General features: G+C 52.1%; 6 protein-coding genes across 6 annotated transcripts; 3 read left to right on the forward strand and 3 right to left on the reverse strand.

Annotated features, from left to right (window-relative positions):
- Nucleotides 1-442: 442 nt before the first annotated feature.
- On the reverse strand, nucleotides 443-955 carry CORC01_02525 (uncharacterized protein; the record flags this gene model as incomplete). The annotated part of the gene is made up of 3 exons (XM_022614175.1): nucleotides 443-533; nucleotides 593-736; nucleotides 825-955. 3 exons carry the CDS (start codon nucleotides 953-955, stop codon nucleotides 443-445), a joined length of 366 nt encoding a protein of 121 aa, XP_022479387.1.
- A 1,679-nt stretch (nucleotides 956-2,634) lies between these two features.
- CORC01_02526 (cutinase) lies at nucleotides 2,635-3,753 on the forward strand (the record flags this gene model as incomplete). The annotated part of the gene is made up of 1 exon (XM_022614176.1): nucleotides 2,635-3,753. The coding sequence occupies one exon, from the start codon at nucleotides 2,635-2,637 to the stop codon at nucleotides 3,751-3,753; it is 1,119 nt and encodes a 372-aa protein (XP_022479388.1).
- Nucleotides 3,754-4,500: 747 nt separating this feature from the next.
- On the forward strand, nucleotides 4,501-5,064 carry CORC01_02527 (acetyltransferase; the record flags this gene model as incomplete). Its single annotated transcript, XM_022614177.1, has 1 exon — nucleotides 4,501-5,064. One exon carries the CDS (start codon nucleotides 4,501-4,503, stop codon nucleotides 5,062-5,064), a length of 564 nt encoding a protein of 187 aa, XP_022479389.1.
- Nucleotides 5,065-5,818: 754 nt separating this feature from the next.
- Nucleotides 5,819-6,918, reverse strand: CORC01_02528 (tat pathway signal sequence; the record flags this gene model as incomplete). The annotated part of the gene is made up of 2 exons (XM_022614178.1): nucleotides 5,819-6,277; nucleotides 6,343-6,918. 2 exons carry the CDS (start codon nucleotides 6,916-6,918, stop codon nucleotides 5,819-5,821), a joined length of 1,035 nt encoding a protein of 344 aa, XP_022479390.1.
- Nucleotides 6,919-8,706: 1,788 nt separating this feature from the next.
- Nucleotides 8,707-11,051, reverse strand: CORC01_02529 (catalase-peroxidase; the record flags this gene model as incomplete). Its single annotated transcript, XM_022614179.1, has 2 exons — nucleotides 8,707-10,650; nucleotides 10,722-11,051. The coding sequence occupies 2 exons, from the start codon at nucleotides 11,049-11,051 to the stop codon at nucleotides 8,707-8,709; spliced, it is 2,274 nt and encodes a 757-aa protein (XP_022479391.1).
- A 5,641-nt stretch (nucleotides 11,052-16,692) lies between these two features.
- On the forward strand, nucleotides 16,693-17,754 carry CORC01_02530 (uncharacterized protein; the record flags this gene model as incomplete). The annotated part of the gene is made up of 3 exons (XM_022614180.1): nucleotides 16,693-16,932; nucleotides 17,015-17,508; nucleotides 17,568-17,754. The coding sequence occupies 3 exons, from the start codon at nucleotides 16,693-16,695 to the stop codon at nucleotides 17,752-17,754; spliced, it is 921 nt and encodes a 306-aa protein (XP_022479392.1).
- Nucleotides 17,755-18,642: the final 888 nt, after the last annotated feature.

Raw genomic sequence — 18,642 nt, forward strand, 5'->3', positions numbered from 1 at the left:
TCGAGGAGGAGAGACACGCCGGAGCCTGAACCTGAGATTGTGACTTCTGGAGTTCTGGGAACGTAATAGAGCGCCGGGCTGAAGACGCGTCAGAAGTCTGCCCGATACTCTTAGGGCGGATATCAATTACGACAATGACGATACTCTCACCACCGCCCTCCGTCTCAGCAAATGATTCTGCGTGAACCCGGTTGTCGACAAACTCAACCTCCCAAAACAAAGCCGTCAACACCTAAAGGCTTCCAGCTCCAAATTGGGCCTTGAGATGGACTTGTTCACGAATCCCGTGGGGACATAGGTACTATCATCGGCCGGGCCGAAACTTCCGGCCGTGAGGTTGAGAGCAAAATCGGTTTTCACAGTGACCGCGTTCGCGCCCGCCGCAGCAGCCGGCTTCATCACCCCGGCCGTGTAATCCAGCTTGGTAGCCGCGGTACCCGGGCTACAACGCCTCGCGGACAAGCACAATCTTTCCGTCGACGTCGAGGTCCGCGGTGATGCCCTCGGCGGGTGTGGCGGGAGACCCGTAGAGCCTGTACATAGTCAGCTTCTCGCCGTTGACGGTGAGATTGGCACGGAGCTCGGTGCTAACAGTGGCCGACAAGTCCTATTTCCAGACTGTTTCCAGACTATGGCGCCTGCGGCGCTGGAGACGCGGTTCCAGATGGAGTTGACCGAGGCGCAGTAGCCGGGTAAGCCGAAGGCACCGTTGCCGCCGTTGGCTGTTGCGATGTCGCTCAGTTAAACCTGGTTGGCTTTCAGGCTTCATCCACGTTAGCAACGAGCCTCATGTGGGAAAGGGGTTCATTGCGATCGAAGCTTACTTATCCTTGGTGATCTGGTCTTGGGAGCTGGCCGAGTCGACGAGAGGTTGTGTGACCTGCCGCTCCTGGGTAGCGCCGCTGACGCCAAGGGTTGCCCAGGAGGCGAGGATGGTTGTAAGCAAGAGCTTCATCGTGATGGCAGTGTCTTTTTCTCATCAAAATGGCGAGGAAAGCCAGAAAAAAAGGGAACAGAAAACTAGACTTGATTTGCGGAACGAACCGCTCCTGAAGTCATCGTCGCCACTGCATCGTTCTCGTGTTGTGCGATGTGCTAGAGTGTAGAGTGGCATGATGGCGCACCTCTGCGGGACCCCTGAAGGGGTCGAGATAAAGGATGAGGAAGGTAGCAATAGGATAAGGCAAGGTACCAGGTAATCTAAACCCAATCTTGATCGCATCCCGAGGAAATCATCCACACATCAGCTTTCCAACGCCAAGCAAAGATGTTGTTACCACCATGGTGTCAGTTAGTCTCGTAAAGGTGTTGTGAGCATAGTTGTTTATTCAGGCTTCGCTCAGCGACACTTGAGTTGATGCAATTGTCTTTGTTGGTGCGAATCCAGGTCGCCGTTGCCAAGCCCTCGATAAGTGCTAGTCCACCGCCATGCGTGAACTGGATCTAGGTTGTAACGTTCCGGCAATGCAGGGTAATCAATGTAACTCTTGGGTTGGCGCCCAGGCGCAGCAATTGAGTTGATGCACGTCTGACTTGAGGCTCTCAGCGCGACTTTGCGAAGACATCCTTGAGTGTACTTAGTTTGGTTTCTAAATCAAAGTTAAAAAAGACTCTTTGGTGAAGCATCTCGTTTGGAACGCTCTCACACCAAGCATTCTATTATTGCGAGACAATACAAATCCTTGACGAATGTAGCGGCCTGAGTGAGGCAACCATTTAGTTTCAGCTATTATTGATTCGAATATCACAAACTCCGTTTGTTTCAAATACAAGTACCATGATATTATCGAGTGGTACTATTGTCTTTCCAAAACGTGGTCGAAGAGGCTGCTTCTGCCCACCGGATGACTGCGGCCCACGAACTTTTGGCGCGGCGTCGGGAACCCTGTTGCCCTGAATGCGGGTTCCGAGCTTTGTTGGCTTATCCATGCCCACCGCGAGACACCCAGCCACACAACCCGACACTCCCGCCAGTCTATTTTGGTCGCCGTCAACTGAAAACCTTCAACACGAGATGCATTTGGCCAATGTCGTCCAATATCGGAATTCATACGTGGTTGCTCCTTGTAGCTATTACCCAAAGAGGATCACTCCAGCGAGTCATTCCGTGAACTAGCCTCTGAAAGGGAAAAATATTCAATTTTGGTCCAAGTCTTCAACAGACACGTGAGTTGGGTGTTTTTCGTCGCTCGTCGCGGCCGGGGCCCGATGATATTCATTCGCCGGGCGATCAGGAGGAGTTCTCAGCTGCTGGCCGCGTCTATCAGCCTCCCTAGCCCTGTTTTGATAGCGCTAAGATGGAGGAGACATGACGTTGCTATGGCAGACAGACCGGGGCTGCGACATCTGGGATCCCTGAACCTCTGTGGATCAGGGCTTATCGTTGACTCGTATTTGCCCGTAACGGACGGCCTCCGGAATGCCACCCGTCGGCTCGCCGGCTCACTAGGAATCTCATTTTATCTCCAGCCTAAACCGTAAGGGGAGCCATTGCGTAAGACGGTGAGGCGGGTTCTTAAAACCAGCTGGATATCTGATCTGGCGTGTGCACTCCAGGCCTGGTGGTCTTTGATTCTTCTTCGCTTTACCTCCCCACGAACGAACGACCGCTGCAAGCCATCGAATCAGCTCACGATGGTCTCAATCCTCTCAGCGGCTCTCGCCCTTCTCTCTGCGCTACCGTTGACCTCGGGCGCCCCGGGTACCCCAAGTACCTCGGACGCCCACTCGCGCCGCCAGGCCACAGGCGACTCCAACTGCCAGAGCGTGCACATCTTCCTCGCCCGCGGGAACAACGAGCCCTACCCAGGACGCCAGGGCAAGCTCGTCGCCGCCATCTGCGACGGGCTCAGCAGCTGCGACTATGAGGACATACAGTTCTGGAATCCGCTAGAGGCGCCCTACTGCCAGTCCATCGAGGAGGGTGTCGCCAACGGCACGGCGCAGATCACGGCATACAACAAGCGCTGTCCGGACGCGAAGCTTGTTGTGAGCGGATATTCCCAGGGCGCCCATGTTGTCGGCGACGTGTTGGGCGGCGGGGGCGGCACGTTCTTCCAAGGTTGCCAGGAAAAGGCGAGTGCCGGATTAGATGCGACGACGGCTCCAGGCAATAAGCGTGAGTTCCATCAAGTTTCTATACTCATACATCTCAAGATTGCTAATGCTCAGTCCTCCACAGTCGCTGCTGTGCTCGTCTTTGGTGACACAAGACACACGGCCAACCAGCCGTACAATTATCTCTCGGGAGCCCCCGACAACGGGCTCTTCCCTCGCCCAGAGAACCAGCTTGCCGGCATGCGGGCCTTCTCCAGCGTGATGCGCTCATACTGTGTTGATTCTGACCCGATCTGCGCCGGCGGAAACACCGCTGCGAACCATCTCAGCTACTTTGACGTGTATTCCAGCGACGCGGGCAAGTGGGTGCAGGAAATGGTTGGCAAGGCAGATACGACGACGTCGTCATCGTCCACGAGTACCATTGCGACATCGACCACCTCAGCACCGGCAAGCTCGAGCTCATCACCACCATCATCAACGTCATTATCAGCAAGCGCCGCGACGCCGAGCGTCTCTGGCTCGGCAGGATCGTCGGCTGGAGGATCAACCACGGCCGCTCCGACATCTCCTGATGCTGCCTCTGCGTCGTCTCCTACCCCGACGTCCCACAACGCAGCCAAAGCCTTAACATGGGATGTGGCATCTCTCGGGGCCACGATCTTTGCGTTATTGGCCGTTGCTGGCCTCATTTAATTGCAACGACGGCGCATTGTCTTTGAAAGTGAGGCGTTTAATGAAGATGAAGTATTTACGCGGGTTCAAGAATACATGATCCAGCCATACGCATACTAGACTCAGGATACCTGTAGTACATAATATCAGACCCAAAGCACTTGGGTCGAGACATAATAATATAATATGTAGATAATGACAACGCTGATGTGGTTAAAGCTACGAGATTCAGTTGCCTCTCGACAACATCCTTGCTCGGGAAATAAACCTCGGATGTGTTCAGCTTTGGTCTTGTCTATTCAACGGTGCCGCTGGCTGCATCGCCAACTCAAGGAGTGAGGGCATTCTTAAATATTATGACTATTGTCTGTACTGGCTGGTAATCCGACGTATCTCATTTTGAATCTCATTTCGAAATGTCGAATTTCTCTGCCGTCTATGTGCGGGATTTTTGGGCACTGCTTACTTACACGAGTTTGCAATTTACAACTTTAGGCAGAAACACTACGCCCTTGCCACTGGATTAACAGAACAGACGCCCTTCGCGCTACACGAGGTTGCCCATCGTGTATCTCCAACTTGTTATGACAAACGCCCTTAAGTTCACCTTCTATCTGCAGCAATTTCTCACGATATAGCTTACTTCTATATTTCTTTCTATAAAAACTCACAGTGTGCTCGTCTTCATCATCCGAATCATCCCGAATATCTCGACATCGAACCACTTTCTGCATCCAACCACAAACCCCAGCAGACACCAAAACAAAAATGGCTGACAACAAAGATACCATTTTCGTCCAATTCCGCACTGCAAACCCAGACGACGCGCTGCAAGTCGCACAACTCATAGAAACCGCCTTCCGCGCCGAGGACAGCCGAGCAGACTGGACAGCCAACATGAAGCTCGGCAGATCATTCCGTTACTCGGCCGACCAGGTCCTCGCCACCATCACCAAGCCCGACGCCGCGGTCCTCATGGGCTTCGATCACCGCGGCGTCCTCGTAGGCTCGGTCCAAGTCGTTGTCAAGCGCGACGCCGGATTCGCCCGCATCGCCATGCTTTCCGTGGATCCCGGGCAGCAGCGCGCTGGCGTCGGGCGCCAGGTCCTCGCCTCTGCCGAGGCGTATGCGCAGCGGCATTATGAGGTGAAGAAGTTCGGGTTGAATGCCCTTTCCTCACGGGAGAAGCTGCTCGCCTGGTATGAGCGCTGCGGCTACCAGAAGACGGGGGAGACGTCGCCGTTCCCCGTTGACCGGTTGGCTCTTCTGGATCTGCCGCAGGATCTGTGTTTTGTTGAGTTGGAGAAGGATGTCGCACATGGCGTGGCTTGATTGAGGTTTTTTTTTCTTCCTTTTTTTTTTTTTTTCCCAGAAAAGTCACGCGACTGAAATTGGATGGAAGAAATCATGAGAAACTTGAAGTCCAGAGACTTTGGATCGATGTGACTTTCAGGAAGTCACGTTTTTGATCAACTACCAACGAGACATACAGGAATGCTAGGTAAGTGCAGCTTTGAAGATTGAGATATTTTTCAAGCCCTTGCTGACCTTAGAAAGACTTTTTCATCATTCTCTTCCAATAAAATAACGTATTAGGTGCAAGGAGGCACGAGCTCCCTGAAACTTCTGATTTCATCAGGAAGCCCAGGATAGTGGCTATTCTCCGAGTCCAGCAGAAACATTCTTTCTGCGTCACTTATTTCCATAGACCCAAAGTCATACCAATTTCACTAGTTGTATGAACTGTGACCGTAGTTGCGTGATCAGAGCTTTGAAGTCTGCCAGTCATTACTATTCTCTGAACTACTCAGGTATTGAAGCACACATGCTTCAATGTGCACCATAATTGGATGGCTTATAACTATGAATTTGAGTAGGGAGCATACACCTTTGATTGACTTGAGTTATAGTACACGTTAACAGAGGGAAGACTCCGTATACCTGTACTTCTTGTTGTTCAGGGGCATGCCAAATTTTTGACTCGCAGCTGGCCAACACCAGGACCTACGCTCTCGATACCGCACAACGCCTCTCTCTTGCCCTCCAAGACAAAGTCCAACGTCCTTCGCAAGAGCTCAATCTCGATCTAAGCCAGTGTGTCACTATCGATCGTGCCCAAGATCTGCTTGACGAGATCGCCATACTCTGCGGGCAAGGCCTTTACGGCCGGGAGCTGAGGAGCGTCAATGAAAGACTGGTGGGTCGTTCCGTTTATGATCAACATCAGCGATGGGCCGCGGAGATTGGACCAGGTCTCATTCCAACCAATCATGTAGTCAAATGTCGCCGGCGTGCCGACCAGTACCAGTGGCTTGTCGGTGCCTTCAGTTTGGACTGGCCCGATGATCAACCCGTCAAAGTTGAGACCACCGAGAACGCGGTCATCGGCGTAAAGTGATGCAGCCACTGTAGCGCCTCCGAGTGAATGACCAGCGACGAAGATCTTCTTCCAGTCGATGATGGCCTGGGTTCCGGAAAGTAGTGGGGTGGCTACCGAGGTGTCTAGAAGCTGGTCGATTATGAAGGAGACATCTTTTTGTCGACTCTGCAGTATACCGGTACTTAGAATCTTGGTCTTAACAAAGGGGTTGTTATGATGGGTGAGCTCACCTCGAGAAGGCTCTCAACGTAGGTCGTGTTTCTATTAGTCGTGTTCTCTGCATAACGAACCCTTCCATCCGGGAACTCGACGACGGCGGCATCGTACGTATGGTCCAGCGTAACGACAATATACCCAAAACTGGCAAGAGACCGCGCCAGCACGCCGTGTGCAAGTCTGGAACCGCCTCGACCGTGGGAAAAAAGAACAAGAGGATACTTGACACTCCTGTCGGGCCCGCCGCAAGCTGCCGCGATACCGCAGAACTCGAGCTCCATTCCAGAGACGATAGTGTCCGGCAGCCCCAAAGCTGCGGCCGCTTGGCCGAACACAACTTCCGTGGTCGGTGGTACGTAGGGAACCGTCTCAACAGAGCAGTTGGCTTCCTTCTTCACGGGTACGTGGACGGAGACCAAGACCCTTCGTTTTTCGGGCTGGTCTTGAGGGGCGTGGGGATCCCACCGCGCCGCGTCTTCAAAGGCTCTCACCCGCAAGGCGACCGGGTACGGGCCAGGAGGGCCGGGGATGACGACCGCTGCGGCCGCTGCGGCCGCTGAAGCAAACGTGGAAAAGAGTAAGAACAACATTTTTTTGCGCGTCCGAGGTGGAGATTCTACAGGTGTGCGGTGATCGGATGTACTTGAACCTTTCAACCAAATTCTTGCGACCATTTCCTGAAGCCTTGAAGGTCATCTGAACCCTTATTAATGGAATGCTGACAACGGAAGTAAACATCGTCTGCCTGATAATCAAAGTCATTTCCCTTGCTGACTGCGCCATGATCGCCGAAAAGGGTAAACTAAAGTCCCTCTCGCGTATGCAACCGCCCGGCGTAGAGACGCCTCTCGGCGCAGGCTGTGTCGTGCCCGAAGACCAATCGAACTCTTTTCGGCGCCGCTGCCTGGCGCCGGAAATTACGGAAGGAAAAGTGACATCAGTTACCCAGAAATCGTTCCTCCTCGCGTCTTGGCTTCGTAACGGATGGATTCCGCCCGAGGCTTACGCTCGTCTTGGCGGAACAGTTGGCTCATCTGTGAATCATGCCAGCAGGCTGATCGAGGACCGGGAGGGTCGAAGGTTCTTGAGCTCATGCTGCAGCTCTGTAAGCTTGTTTTTCTTGAACATGTTACTGCTGAGACCGTGGATTGCGGCCCACACAGGTGGTCTTGTGGCATCGACTAAGGAGACCTTCCACCTTTTTCTTGTTTGTTCATGTTATCCCAATCCTTCCAGTCTACTGCCTCTATATATTTCCTGTAAGGCCATAGTTACGTTTTGAAAATTATCACATTGTGATTCTGAGACGTGGTTTGACTTTCCCTTTAATGGTCGTGAATTTTTAGTCTAACCTTTCGGGTTGCTTCAATTTGCAGTTACACAAGTGAGGACGGACATCTAGACATCCTGCAAATGTTACCAAATACACGAGCATAGGCCTTTCAAGATGTTAATATCCGTGATACAGTAATTGAGCTGACTATTGAGCTAGCACAAATACCAACTAACGCTTGGACCTCTCATTCGCTATGCCGCCGGTCTTTAAGTTACTGAATTTGATCACTCTTTCCAACTCTGATGCTGCGCCTATTCTATTCAACCTTGAGGAATTGTTGCGCCTCAGTTGATCAGGTCAAATGTTTCTTAAGCTTAGACTCTCGCCCAGGATCTCAGTGTCTTATGCTGTAGAACATCTATTTTCCATTTCCACGTACATGGGGCTTATTTGATATAAGGTGGCGGAATCTAGGTCGCAACCTACATCTTTTCTCGATTCTTTAATTCGACAGCTGTTGGGTCTTTCTGTCTTATTTTGTTTTCCTGTTCCTTCAACAGAATCAGTTGACAACCCTAAACGTCTCACTGCACCACATACGTCGGTTCTCAGACAACGCCTCATCGGGTGAGATCCAAAGCGTAGCCTTAGGTATGTGGCCACATTACCTACCTACATCATTCATTTGGTAAACTTTGCTGCGGCCGGTTGGCGACACAGGTTTTACTTCCGACAGTGACTGCGAGTACAAAATTTTAATCAGGTGAGTCGTACCAAATCGTCGTGTCTCGGTGACCAAGTGGATGACACCCGTCTCAGGTGGTGATCGGACAGCAGAACAACGGCCAAATTTTCTGGGGGTGATTGTCTTTTGCGACGTGCAAGTACAGTCCTCGACGAAGTGTGACACGGTTCCGAGATTTCATTGCCTCACATATAGGTAGGCGATTCCCTCAAGACAATGATGACCGTCAAACGTAAATACATGATCATTTCTGCAGACTCACTAGACTACACTAGGCTATCTCATAGCACAAGAGTCAGAGATGGACTCATTTCCACATGACTCAATAGGGCTTTTTCACAGCTTTCGAACTTTCATCTAAAGGCGGCTCGGGAGGCTGCCGGAGGCCTTCTTAAGGTCAAAGCGGTCCAAGTTCATGACCTTATCCCAAGTAGTAACAAAGTCCTTGACAAATTTCTGTCCAGCATCGGCCTGGGCATAAACCTCTGCGACAGCTCGGAGCTCAGCGTGGGAACCGAAGACAAGGTCAACACGGCTGGCGGTATACTTCTTGGAGCCTGACTTGCGGTCGAAGCCCTCGTAGACGTCCTGGTTGTTGGTGGCCTTCCACTCGTTGCCCATGTCGAGCAAGTTGACGAAGAAGTCGTTCGTCAAAGCACCGGGGCGGTTGGTGAAAACACCAGTTGACGAGCCGTCGAAGTTGGTGTTCAGCACACGCAGGCCACCGATGAGAATAGTGAGCTCGGGCGCAGTGAGCGTAAGCAGGTGAGCCTTGTCGACGAGATAGTGCTCGGTCTTTGCACGATCTGTTGACTTGCCGTAGTTGCGGAAACCATCAGCGTAAGGCTTCAGGTAGTCGACCGACTCAACATCGGTCTGCTCCTGGGTGGAGTCGCCGCGACCAGGGGTAAAGGGCACGGTGATATCGTAGCCGGCGTTCTTGGCGGCCTGCTCGACACCAGCAGCGCCAGCAAGGACGATGAGGTCTGCCAGCGAAATCTTCTTGCCAGAGCCGTTGAACTTCTGCTGCACACCCTCGAGGGCCTTGAGGACCTCTGCGAGCTGCTTAGGGTTGTTGACTTCCCAGTCCTTCTGAGGTGCCAGGCGGATGCGGGCACCGTTGGCACCGCCACGCTTGTCACTTCCACGGAAGGTGGATGCAGAAGCCCAGGCAGTGGAGATGAGCTTGGAGGTATCAATGCCAGTGGCGAGAACCTCCTTCTTCAGGGCAGCGACATCCTGCTCGCCAACAAGTGGTGAAGTAGGCGCGGGAATGGGATCCTGCCAGATGAAGTCCTCGGAAGGAACCTCCTGACCGACATAGCGCGAGCGCGGGCCCATATCACGGTGGGTGAGCTTGAACCAAGCCTTGGCGAAGGCATCGGCGAACTGGTCCGGGTTCTCGAGGAAGCGTCTCGAAATCTTCTCGTACTCGGGGTCAAAGCGCAACGACAAGTCGGTTGTCAGCATGGTGGGAAGCTGCTTCTTGCTGGAGTCGAAGGCATGGGGAATAATAGGCTCAGCGTTCTTGGCTACCCACTGGTTCGCACCAGCAGGACTCTTGGTGAGCTCCCAGTCAAACTTGAATAGGTACTCGAAGTACTTGTTGCTCCACTTGGTGGGAGTAGCAGTCCAAGTAACCTCCAGACCACTCGTAATGGCGTCGGCGCCCTTGCCGGAACCGTGCTTGTTTGCCCAGCCCAAACCCTGCGCCTCGAGACCTGCAGCCTCGGGCTCGGCACCGACGTTGCTGTCGGGGGCGGCCCCGTGCGTCTTGCCGAAGGTGTGACCACCGGCAATGAGAGCAACCGTCTCCTCGTCGTTCATAGCCATGCGACCAAAGGTCACACGAATATCTCTGGCGGCGGCGACCGGGTCGGGGTTACCATCGGGACCCTCAGGGTTCACGTAGATGAGACCCATGTGGGCAGCACCGAGTGGCGACTCAAGGTCGCGGGTGTGAATATCGGACTTGCTCTTGCTATCCTGGGAGCCATCGAGGACGCCCTGGTCTGACTTGCCTGCGTGGCCATGGGAGTAGCGGACTTCATTGCCGAGCCACGTGGTCTCGCCTCCCCAGTATACAGACTCGTCAGCCTCCCAGGTGTCGGGGCGACCACCAGAGAAACCGGCAGTTTGGAAGCCCATTGACTCGAGAGCAACGTTACCGGCGAGGATCATGAGATCAGCCCAGGAGATCTTGTTACCATACTTTTGCTTGATGGGCCACAACAGGCGGCGGGCCTTGTCGAGACTGACATTGTCGGGCCAACTGTTGAGAGGGGCGAAACGTTGCTGGCCCTGCGAGGAACAATGATTAGCATCTCTGCTACCAAAGTTTCAATTGCATTGGCATTTCCTGAACAACTTACCTCACCACCGCCGCCACGTCCATCGTGAACACGGTAGGTACCGGCGCTGTGCCATGCCATACGGATGAAAAGACCTCCATAGTGGCCAAAATCTGCCGGCCACCAGTCCTGAGAGTCGGTCATCAGGGCCGTCAGATCCTTCTTAACGCCATCGTAATCAAGGGTCTTGAAGGCGGAGACATAGTCAAAATCCGCACCCAGCGGGTTGGTGACGGGAGTATGCTGGCGAAGGATGTTGAGCTTCAGCGAATCGGGCCACCAGTCGCGGTTCTTGGTGCCGCCACCTCCGGTGTTCATGGTCCGGATGAATGGACACTTTTCCTCGGCCATGGTGTCTTATTGTGCGGCTTCTTTTGGGTTGGATTTGGTTTATTTCTTGGTAGATAAGAGACGAAAGATTCTGTTAGGTTATCAATCGTCGGGTCATGTGGGAGAGTAGACGGCAAAAAAGAAAAGAGTTCGTTCGCAGTCCTCCTCGGCAAGTGGAAGGAGGCAACCCCGCGTTTTATGCCATGGCCCCCCTTCCCCCTCACTCATTGCATGACCAATGGGGCGAATCTTGTTGGCGGTTGAGGGGTGCATGGTCAAGGGCCGAGTACATAGTAAGCACCACTGTGCACTCTCATCTCTTTCCTGTTAATTCTGCACTACCGTGTGACAGCAGGAACTATGCCGCCGTAGTCATGTTGGTATTGGGGTTGGTGTTGGTGTTGGTGTGGGTGGGGGTTTTGGGGTTTGGGCGGCAGGCGTTCAAGGTAGCTCGGGGCGCAATGACAAATGATGGGAGGCAACAGCCATGTTTCTTCAAGTCAAGGGTCTTGGTCTTTGATTGTTCGAGAAGGTCTGGCGAAGCGCTAGTCGTTGTCTTGTTGTCTTGTTATCTTATTGCCCCCGCCAGTCGGCCACGAACATCTAGATACCGGCTCGGAGACTCGAGATTTGCTCGAGGGGCGGGCCAGTCGACGAGGTGAGGGGTCGATGAATGGCACCGCGGCGTTAGGGAAGAGTTAGAGCAGGCTCCTGTTGCTATGACGCGGACATTCAGATGTTTGCCGGCGGCCCCTAGCAAAGGTCGGTGGGTTTGCCACATTGGTGCGTTAGCTTCACAGTTTGTAAAAGATGCAACAATACCGTGAGCTTGCGTGACCAGCATGGAACAGTAGCTTGGGCGGGTTCAAAATGCCGTGCGGGGAGGATCCATTGACCCATGGGCTAATTGACCCATTCGACAGCAGCTGCTGTCAGGGAAGAGGCAGTATGGGTGGCACGGTGGGTGCTCAACTCTGCAACAAAAGAGTCTACTCTCATGAGACACGGAGAGCAGAGAGGGATGTGGGAGAACGTGTAGGTACTGCCAGCTGCAGGTCGAGGTGTAGTGCTACCATGCGTATGGGGTCACTGCGTCCAATTGAAACGGTCGTGATAAGCAGCAGCCATGTGGGTGCGTTAGTCAGTGACATCGGAACCCTGCGGAACTGGGCGTGCGGTGCCACTGGTGCTGTATTCCGTTCGCTCCGACCCGCGGTGCTCCATGCTGCTCCATCGCGGTGACCCCCGTTTTGCTCCATTGATCCCCATTTATGCAACGAAGCGGGGCCGCATGGGGTGCACTGTGCACTGCTTTTCCATCTCCCGAGTCCCATTGCCTGTTCTGTCATTCTGTCTGCAGACTGCAGTGTCTTTCCGTGAACCGTGAGGGGAATTGAATTGAACGTTTCCTGGTTGGCCAAGTGGACCCCGCAAATCACCTTGTCCTCGGCGTCCTTTTTCTTTCCGTTGGAAGTTTGGAAGCTCCTTCCTTCCCGCTCCCCTCCGCAGATGCTACGCGGTACGTGCATGTCACCACAGCTTACCTAAGATGCCTCAGTATTTACCTACCTACATTCCTTACCTACCTGGGCTATATTTACCCGACTGCATGCGAAACGGCCAGGGTAGTAGCTTCTTACGTTGCAGAGGAAGTCCACGACGTCACCCCTACTCCACATTGTGCTGCCTCCCACCGCGAAAAGCCGCGGAAAAGTCGAGACCATCGGCTGGGCACTGTGAATATCAACGCTAAGTGGAATAGGAAGTAGACCAAACCGCCGGACAGCTCCTCAAAGGAAACAATGTAGGGTTGTTAAAGTGACAATCATGGCTAAAATCGCCGGTTTTCGGACCTTCTCCAAGGCTTTATGGCTAGTCCAGGGTAACGATATCCCAGCACCTTCCATCCATCCATCCATTGGTCACCGCCCATACTCCGGATCAAAATTGCAAAAGAAGTTAATGATATCTTCTTGTAGGCCTACCTACCATACCCCGGGTCATTCCTGTCCTCACCGATCAAAAAACCTTCATACTACGCTGGATCACACTCCGGTGACCCGTCTGCGCCATCGAACTTTCCTCCGCCATTGAGACCGTCGTCAGCCAATATATCCGTTTGCTGCGCCTAAACTTCTTCCTTTCCCTCACACCCTTGGCAACCCCGGGATTCGAGCGAAACATCGCCGACCCAGTTTCTCATCGCCCGTCCACCTCTTCCACCCTCGGCCTGTCTGTCAGACCCGCTCTCTCTCCATCTCTCTCCATCCTACCGCCATTGAGCGGGCCTGCCACACGTGTCGGCCCCAGTTTTCCTCACTGGTTGATCTCATCGATTTGATTTCAAATAAAGAGCGGTCCCCGACTTCTCTAGCTGCATAGCATGTGACTGACTCCCATGCAGATGGTGATGATCGTCAAGGGTCTCTCAATTGAAATTCACAATCAGTTTTCTAGAACAGATTTTCCAACGGTACTTGCAACCGTACTTGGCTTCTTGGGACCCCCCTGCGAGCGTCGAGCGATGTCGGCGCTGTTGTATGAATGAATTCTTCATCATGCATGTGCGTGAACAGAGGCAGACGTGTCACCCGACTGCATCGCTGGAGGCAAACCCACCAGTTAGTTCGGAGCCGATGCCTCACATCTCGGATGAAGCTAGCATCGGAAACTGAGATTGGAGCCGAAAGCTAGCTCAACTTCAGTCGAACTTAGCCTGTGGTTGCCTCGATGATCCGCGACGCAAGAATAGGCTCGGGACACAGTAGCTTACTGGGTTGCCCGCCGTCTAGCCTCCAATCACTTTATAGACACGTCTAGCTCTTGACTACTGTTGCAACTGAGGTAACTTTAAGTTGGGAGCTAATCTTCGGATTTCATCCCATGCATCACCATTGACTGCGGACTTAACATATTGCCAGTATGATAAGTCGAGAAGACACACTCTCGACACAAAAATGATATAATGATTGGGTGCATAGACTGGGTGCATAGCCTAAATGAGAAGCTGGCAGTCTTCGTCGATCTCTGTGTCACGCAGTAAGATATCCCTATAGCTAAGTGAGTTCTCGCCGGGCTCTTGTATCTTCTCATGCACACCAATTGACCATGTCTCTGTCAACGTTTGGCCTACATCAATAAGCTAGACCTTGGTCTACGGAGGTAAACGAACTCAGTTTCACAAGCAGAATCACGACTAAGAATCCCTTGGTGATTAAGCCTATGCTCCATTACTCGATCCCCTTGACTCGGCGAAAAAGAACGAAAATCAATCTGGCTACAGTTGCTGTTAAACTCTTATCACGATACGGCCAGTGGAACTGCCAGGGTGGCCAAGGCTCTCTCATAGAATTCCTTCAGAGGTTGTAGTATAAGTCAGTAGTCGTTCATTTTCTTGTGACTGGACGGACCAGGAAACGTGATCAGGCATCAATAAAACATCCGGTTCGCGTCCTACGATGCGTCTTTCACTGGTCATTCTTTGGCTCAAAGTCGATGGCGGGATCTGAGGATTCTTCAAGGGCGTGCGCTTGAATCCTAAGTATGGGGGCAATTCGGTGTCTGGACATGATATACGTTGACTAATATTGCAATTCCCCTGGGCTTTTGCTTAACAAATATAGCCTGGAGTTGTCAGCCTTACAATGGTCACATCGTAAAGGGCGCCCGATTTTCACAAAGCTACTTGCTTGGATATATACCTACTAGTACGAGCCAGAAGATAAATCGGCACATAGGAAATGGCCAGAAAGATGCTCAAAGCTATGCAATCGGAAGAAGGAACAGCACGTCTATATTCATACAGTTAGTAAGATTTTATTCACAGGCGCCTTGTGGCAAGGCTGATCAAAGTGGCTACTCTATAAATGAGTTTATGGCGAGCATTTACGTGCGAATGTCACAATTTTTGAACATTAATGGCACGAATGGAGCCCGGGACTTCCACGTTGTTTTGCTCTCTCCCGCAGTACTGAGCTGAGTGGTTCAGTTAAGCCATCGAACACCACGGGAAACAGTCCTAGAGCCTGCTGCCGCCTGCTGACTAGGCGCCAAGTAGTTGCGGATCATAATCGGTGAATCGGGGCATGAATCAGATACAGATTCGAGAACTTGGAGGCGTCATGCGTGTTGAGTTCTCTTGAAGCCAAAAGACTTCTGACAGCCTCCATCCCAAGCCTAGGGGACTCTATTTCAAAGGTGTCTTCTTTGATGAACATACCCCAGCGGGGAGAGGGAAGCGTGGCTTGGATCGTACATGCTGTCAATTGCCGAAACACTCATACCGTCCTCTGGGTCAGGGGTAGCCATCCAATGGAACCTGTGTTGGAGCTACAAGGTTTCGCTAAGCCGAAAGCATGACGCCCTGAGGCTGATATGATCTTGCCTCAAACCTTTTCTTTGCATTTTCATAGCCGGTAACTTCGGACTTTTTTTTTGGGGGGCGCTGTCGCCGATATGATTTTCCTCCTTTTTCTCCAACCTCAAAGATACTCTTGAAAACCCCCCCCAAAGCAACTATTATGCCAGGAAAACATATATTCCCGAATAAGAATTCGCCCTTTATACAAGCCTTGGACCGGAAACCTCGTTGTCTTGGCGGTTGATCTCAAGTGAGGGAACCGACTCATTGACGCCCGCTTGCAGGTTGTATTACTGAAGAAACGGGTTGTCAGTCCGACCAGACCTGCAAACGAAGTGCAGAGACTAGACCACAAGCTGGGCAGAACCATTAGCCGAGTGACATTCTTCATTGCGAGAGCCTGCGCGCCTGGTAGATATAACGGCTTTGATTTTAGCTTATTGGGGGGGGGGGGCCCAAGTGGGTGGTCTAGACTTCCCCGGGCAAGAGACCAGGGTGCGAAAGGCGCGGGGCCCTCGGTTTCCGCTGAAGGTGCGCGACCCTTGACGCTTATTCCATTGCCGAGACAGCATTTGAATAAATCTGTCAAAATGCGGGTTAAGTAATTTATGTTGTAACCCTATCGAACGCAAATCTCCCAAGAAACCCGCGTCTGCACCAGTCTTTGAATGCCGGGACGGCACCGGCATCAGCGAGTGGCTTTGGTCCATTGGCTTTGAATAGGGCTGATTGAACTAGCAAGGCCGCGTCTGTAAGGGAGCAAGCCTCTCGCATGCTGGGGATCGGGAATTTGCTGTGCGATCGGTCTGTGGCGTTCTGCGCATATAGACTTGACATGCCCCCTTTGCGTCTTAAGCCACGTCGGCTGCCGAGGGCCCGGAATGTATTTGTACGACATCACGCAAGACAATAAAGAAGGGTGAGCCAATGATTGGGCAGGCGCTGGCGAAGCTGGTATGGAGGGCTTGGGACTAAGACCATCAGCCTTTCCACATCCCCGGAAGAAACCCTGCCAACTAGCGAAATGTGCCGTGGTCTTTCAAGCTAAGGTTGACGGGGGATCCGGTTGTACGACCCTGAATGCAAAGTCGAACAAGTGTCTACGTGTCTATCACTCATACCTCGATCTGGGGATATAGTGAAGCCAATGTCAGGGTCTGGGTTCCACAACTTCAAGCCCGAACTGTTTTGCTTTTACACGCTTCCTAGCAGCGGTTTCCAAACGACTCCACAGTCTCTGCACCCGACGGTGTCTTTCTCGGCGAGATTGAACAAAATCACACAGCAAGATAATGAATCAAGATGGCGGCCCAGCTTTACTTTGACCAATGCTGGGCTATTCTCAGCACGATCGGCCTCTCCAACGTCTTCTTGGGCTTCATCGTCATCAGCATAACGAAATTCTCCCCCGTCGCGCTGGTTCCCATCATCACTAGTACAGGTTGCGCCATCGCCAACGGACTAGATTTCTACATCTACTACACGGATAGTCCACTATTGGACAAGGCGATCGCATCTGGGTTTGCCGATACTTTTTGGCTGGTATGATATTTTACGAGACATCTGCTTGGGGGGTGTGACGGTTTCTGGCTGCGGAAAGTCCATCGATTAACATCAAGTTCAGGTACAAGAAGCCGGCATATCCTTTTATTCATACGTCATGTTGACGCACTTGTTGACGGGTCGCAGTCGGAAAATCTATCTGACGGTCTTTTGGATCCTGATTGCGGGCATCACGGCCCTTCGAGGCACGATATTGATAGCTCGACTCAATGATCTCTACAATGTCAACAACAATACCGCTTCAAAGATTATCGACTGGGCTCACGTTGGATACTTTGTGCTCTTGGCAATCCTGGAGTGTCTGAGCGCCTTCTACTTGCTCCGGAAATTCGCGTCAACCAAGAAGAGATCGTTGCGGGCTGCGCTGAACATCAGCTTGTGGGGTCACTTGATGCGAAGCACAGAGATACGCGTTTCCTCTCTGGCGCTGATTGGAGTCACGAGATCCATCACCTACAGCTTTCATCCATCTCTCTTGAACACGACGGACACGACTCCCATGCAAATCGATCGGTTTGTATACACCTTGGAGTGTATCTTCCCCGTCATTCTCTAGTGAGTCTTGAATACTTTGCCCCTTCAGTCTAGTCCTTGACTGACCGAGACATTTGCAGTTTCGATCTTTTGGCTTGCAAGATCCAATCCGAGAGCCATCGGGCGAATAACATACGGCACGTGGAGACATCAAATTTCTTGAGAGATTCTACAGCTGGCGAGCTCAGCAGCTCGATCTCTCCCTTGTCAGAGAAGCCTTTTGAGCTTCGCAGAGAAACCCGTTACTATTGTTCTCGCTCGAATTAATGCATGTTGAAATTTGACATCAAAAATTGTCAATGAATCGCTGTATTGACAAAACCTTGTCTTTTTCTTACCTGTCAAGGTACTGATTGGTGATTTTCAAGCCAAATCAAACTTTTCCGTCATGTTACTGAAAAACGTGGTGCGGGACTTAAATCGGGTGGGCGCAGATCGACATAGGTAACTAGAATCATGAATGGCACGACCACTAAACGAAGACCTCTTGCAAAAGCCCCTCCTATTTGCGGGGTACCGTTTGACTCTTCATCATAATGACGATATATCACCTGTCTCTACGTAGGTGACATCTGCAATCTCCATCTTGTTCAATTGGTGAGCGAATCTCACGGCCAGAATAGCCGGGATATAGTTTACCTTTTAGGCCCTCGAGTACAATTTGGTCGGGTGCGGTCTTAGTGCCGTTGACATTGCACTGGTAGACAACTTCGTGGCTACCACGGGACCCAGCGCCGCGTTCTTGGGCATGGCCCTCGTCATGGTTGCTGTTGGACCGTTGGCGGTGGTGCACTGCTACTAGGAACAGACTCGGAGGGCGGTAAGAATGAGAAATAAGGGGACAAACAATGAGAATGCGTGAGGCCGCAAGATTTGGTGAGGCCATCAAGTCGATGCATTATGATAAGTCCGTAGCGTTGAGCGTGCATGAGTTTGTGATTCTGCGAAGGGAATACGTCACAGTTGGGGCAAAAGGCAGAAAGAATATATAGAGTTACATTCAAAAGCAGTATAGAGGCGGCGTCGAGCTTCCTCCAGTTCCACACCCGCAAACAGAAGAGTAGTCTCTATGTCTCTCTTCGTCAATACAGGAAACAAGTCTACTTTCTTCACAGTAAAAGCAAGCAAACGGGAGTCGGCAAGTCTTGGCGAAAA

The sequence above is a fragment of the Colletotrichum orchidophilum genome, assembly GCF_001831195.1.
Source record: "Colletotrichum orchidophilum strain IMI 309357 chromosome Unknown Scaffold_14.1, whole genome shotgun sequence".
NCBI lineage: Eukaryota > Fungi > Ascomycota > Sordariomycetes > Glomerellales > Glomerellaceae > Colletotrichum > Colletotrichum orchidophilum.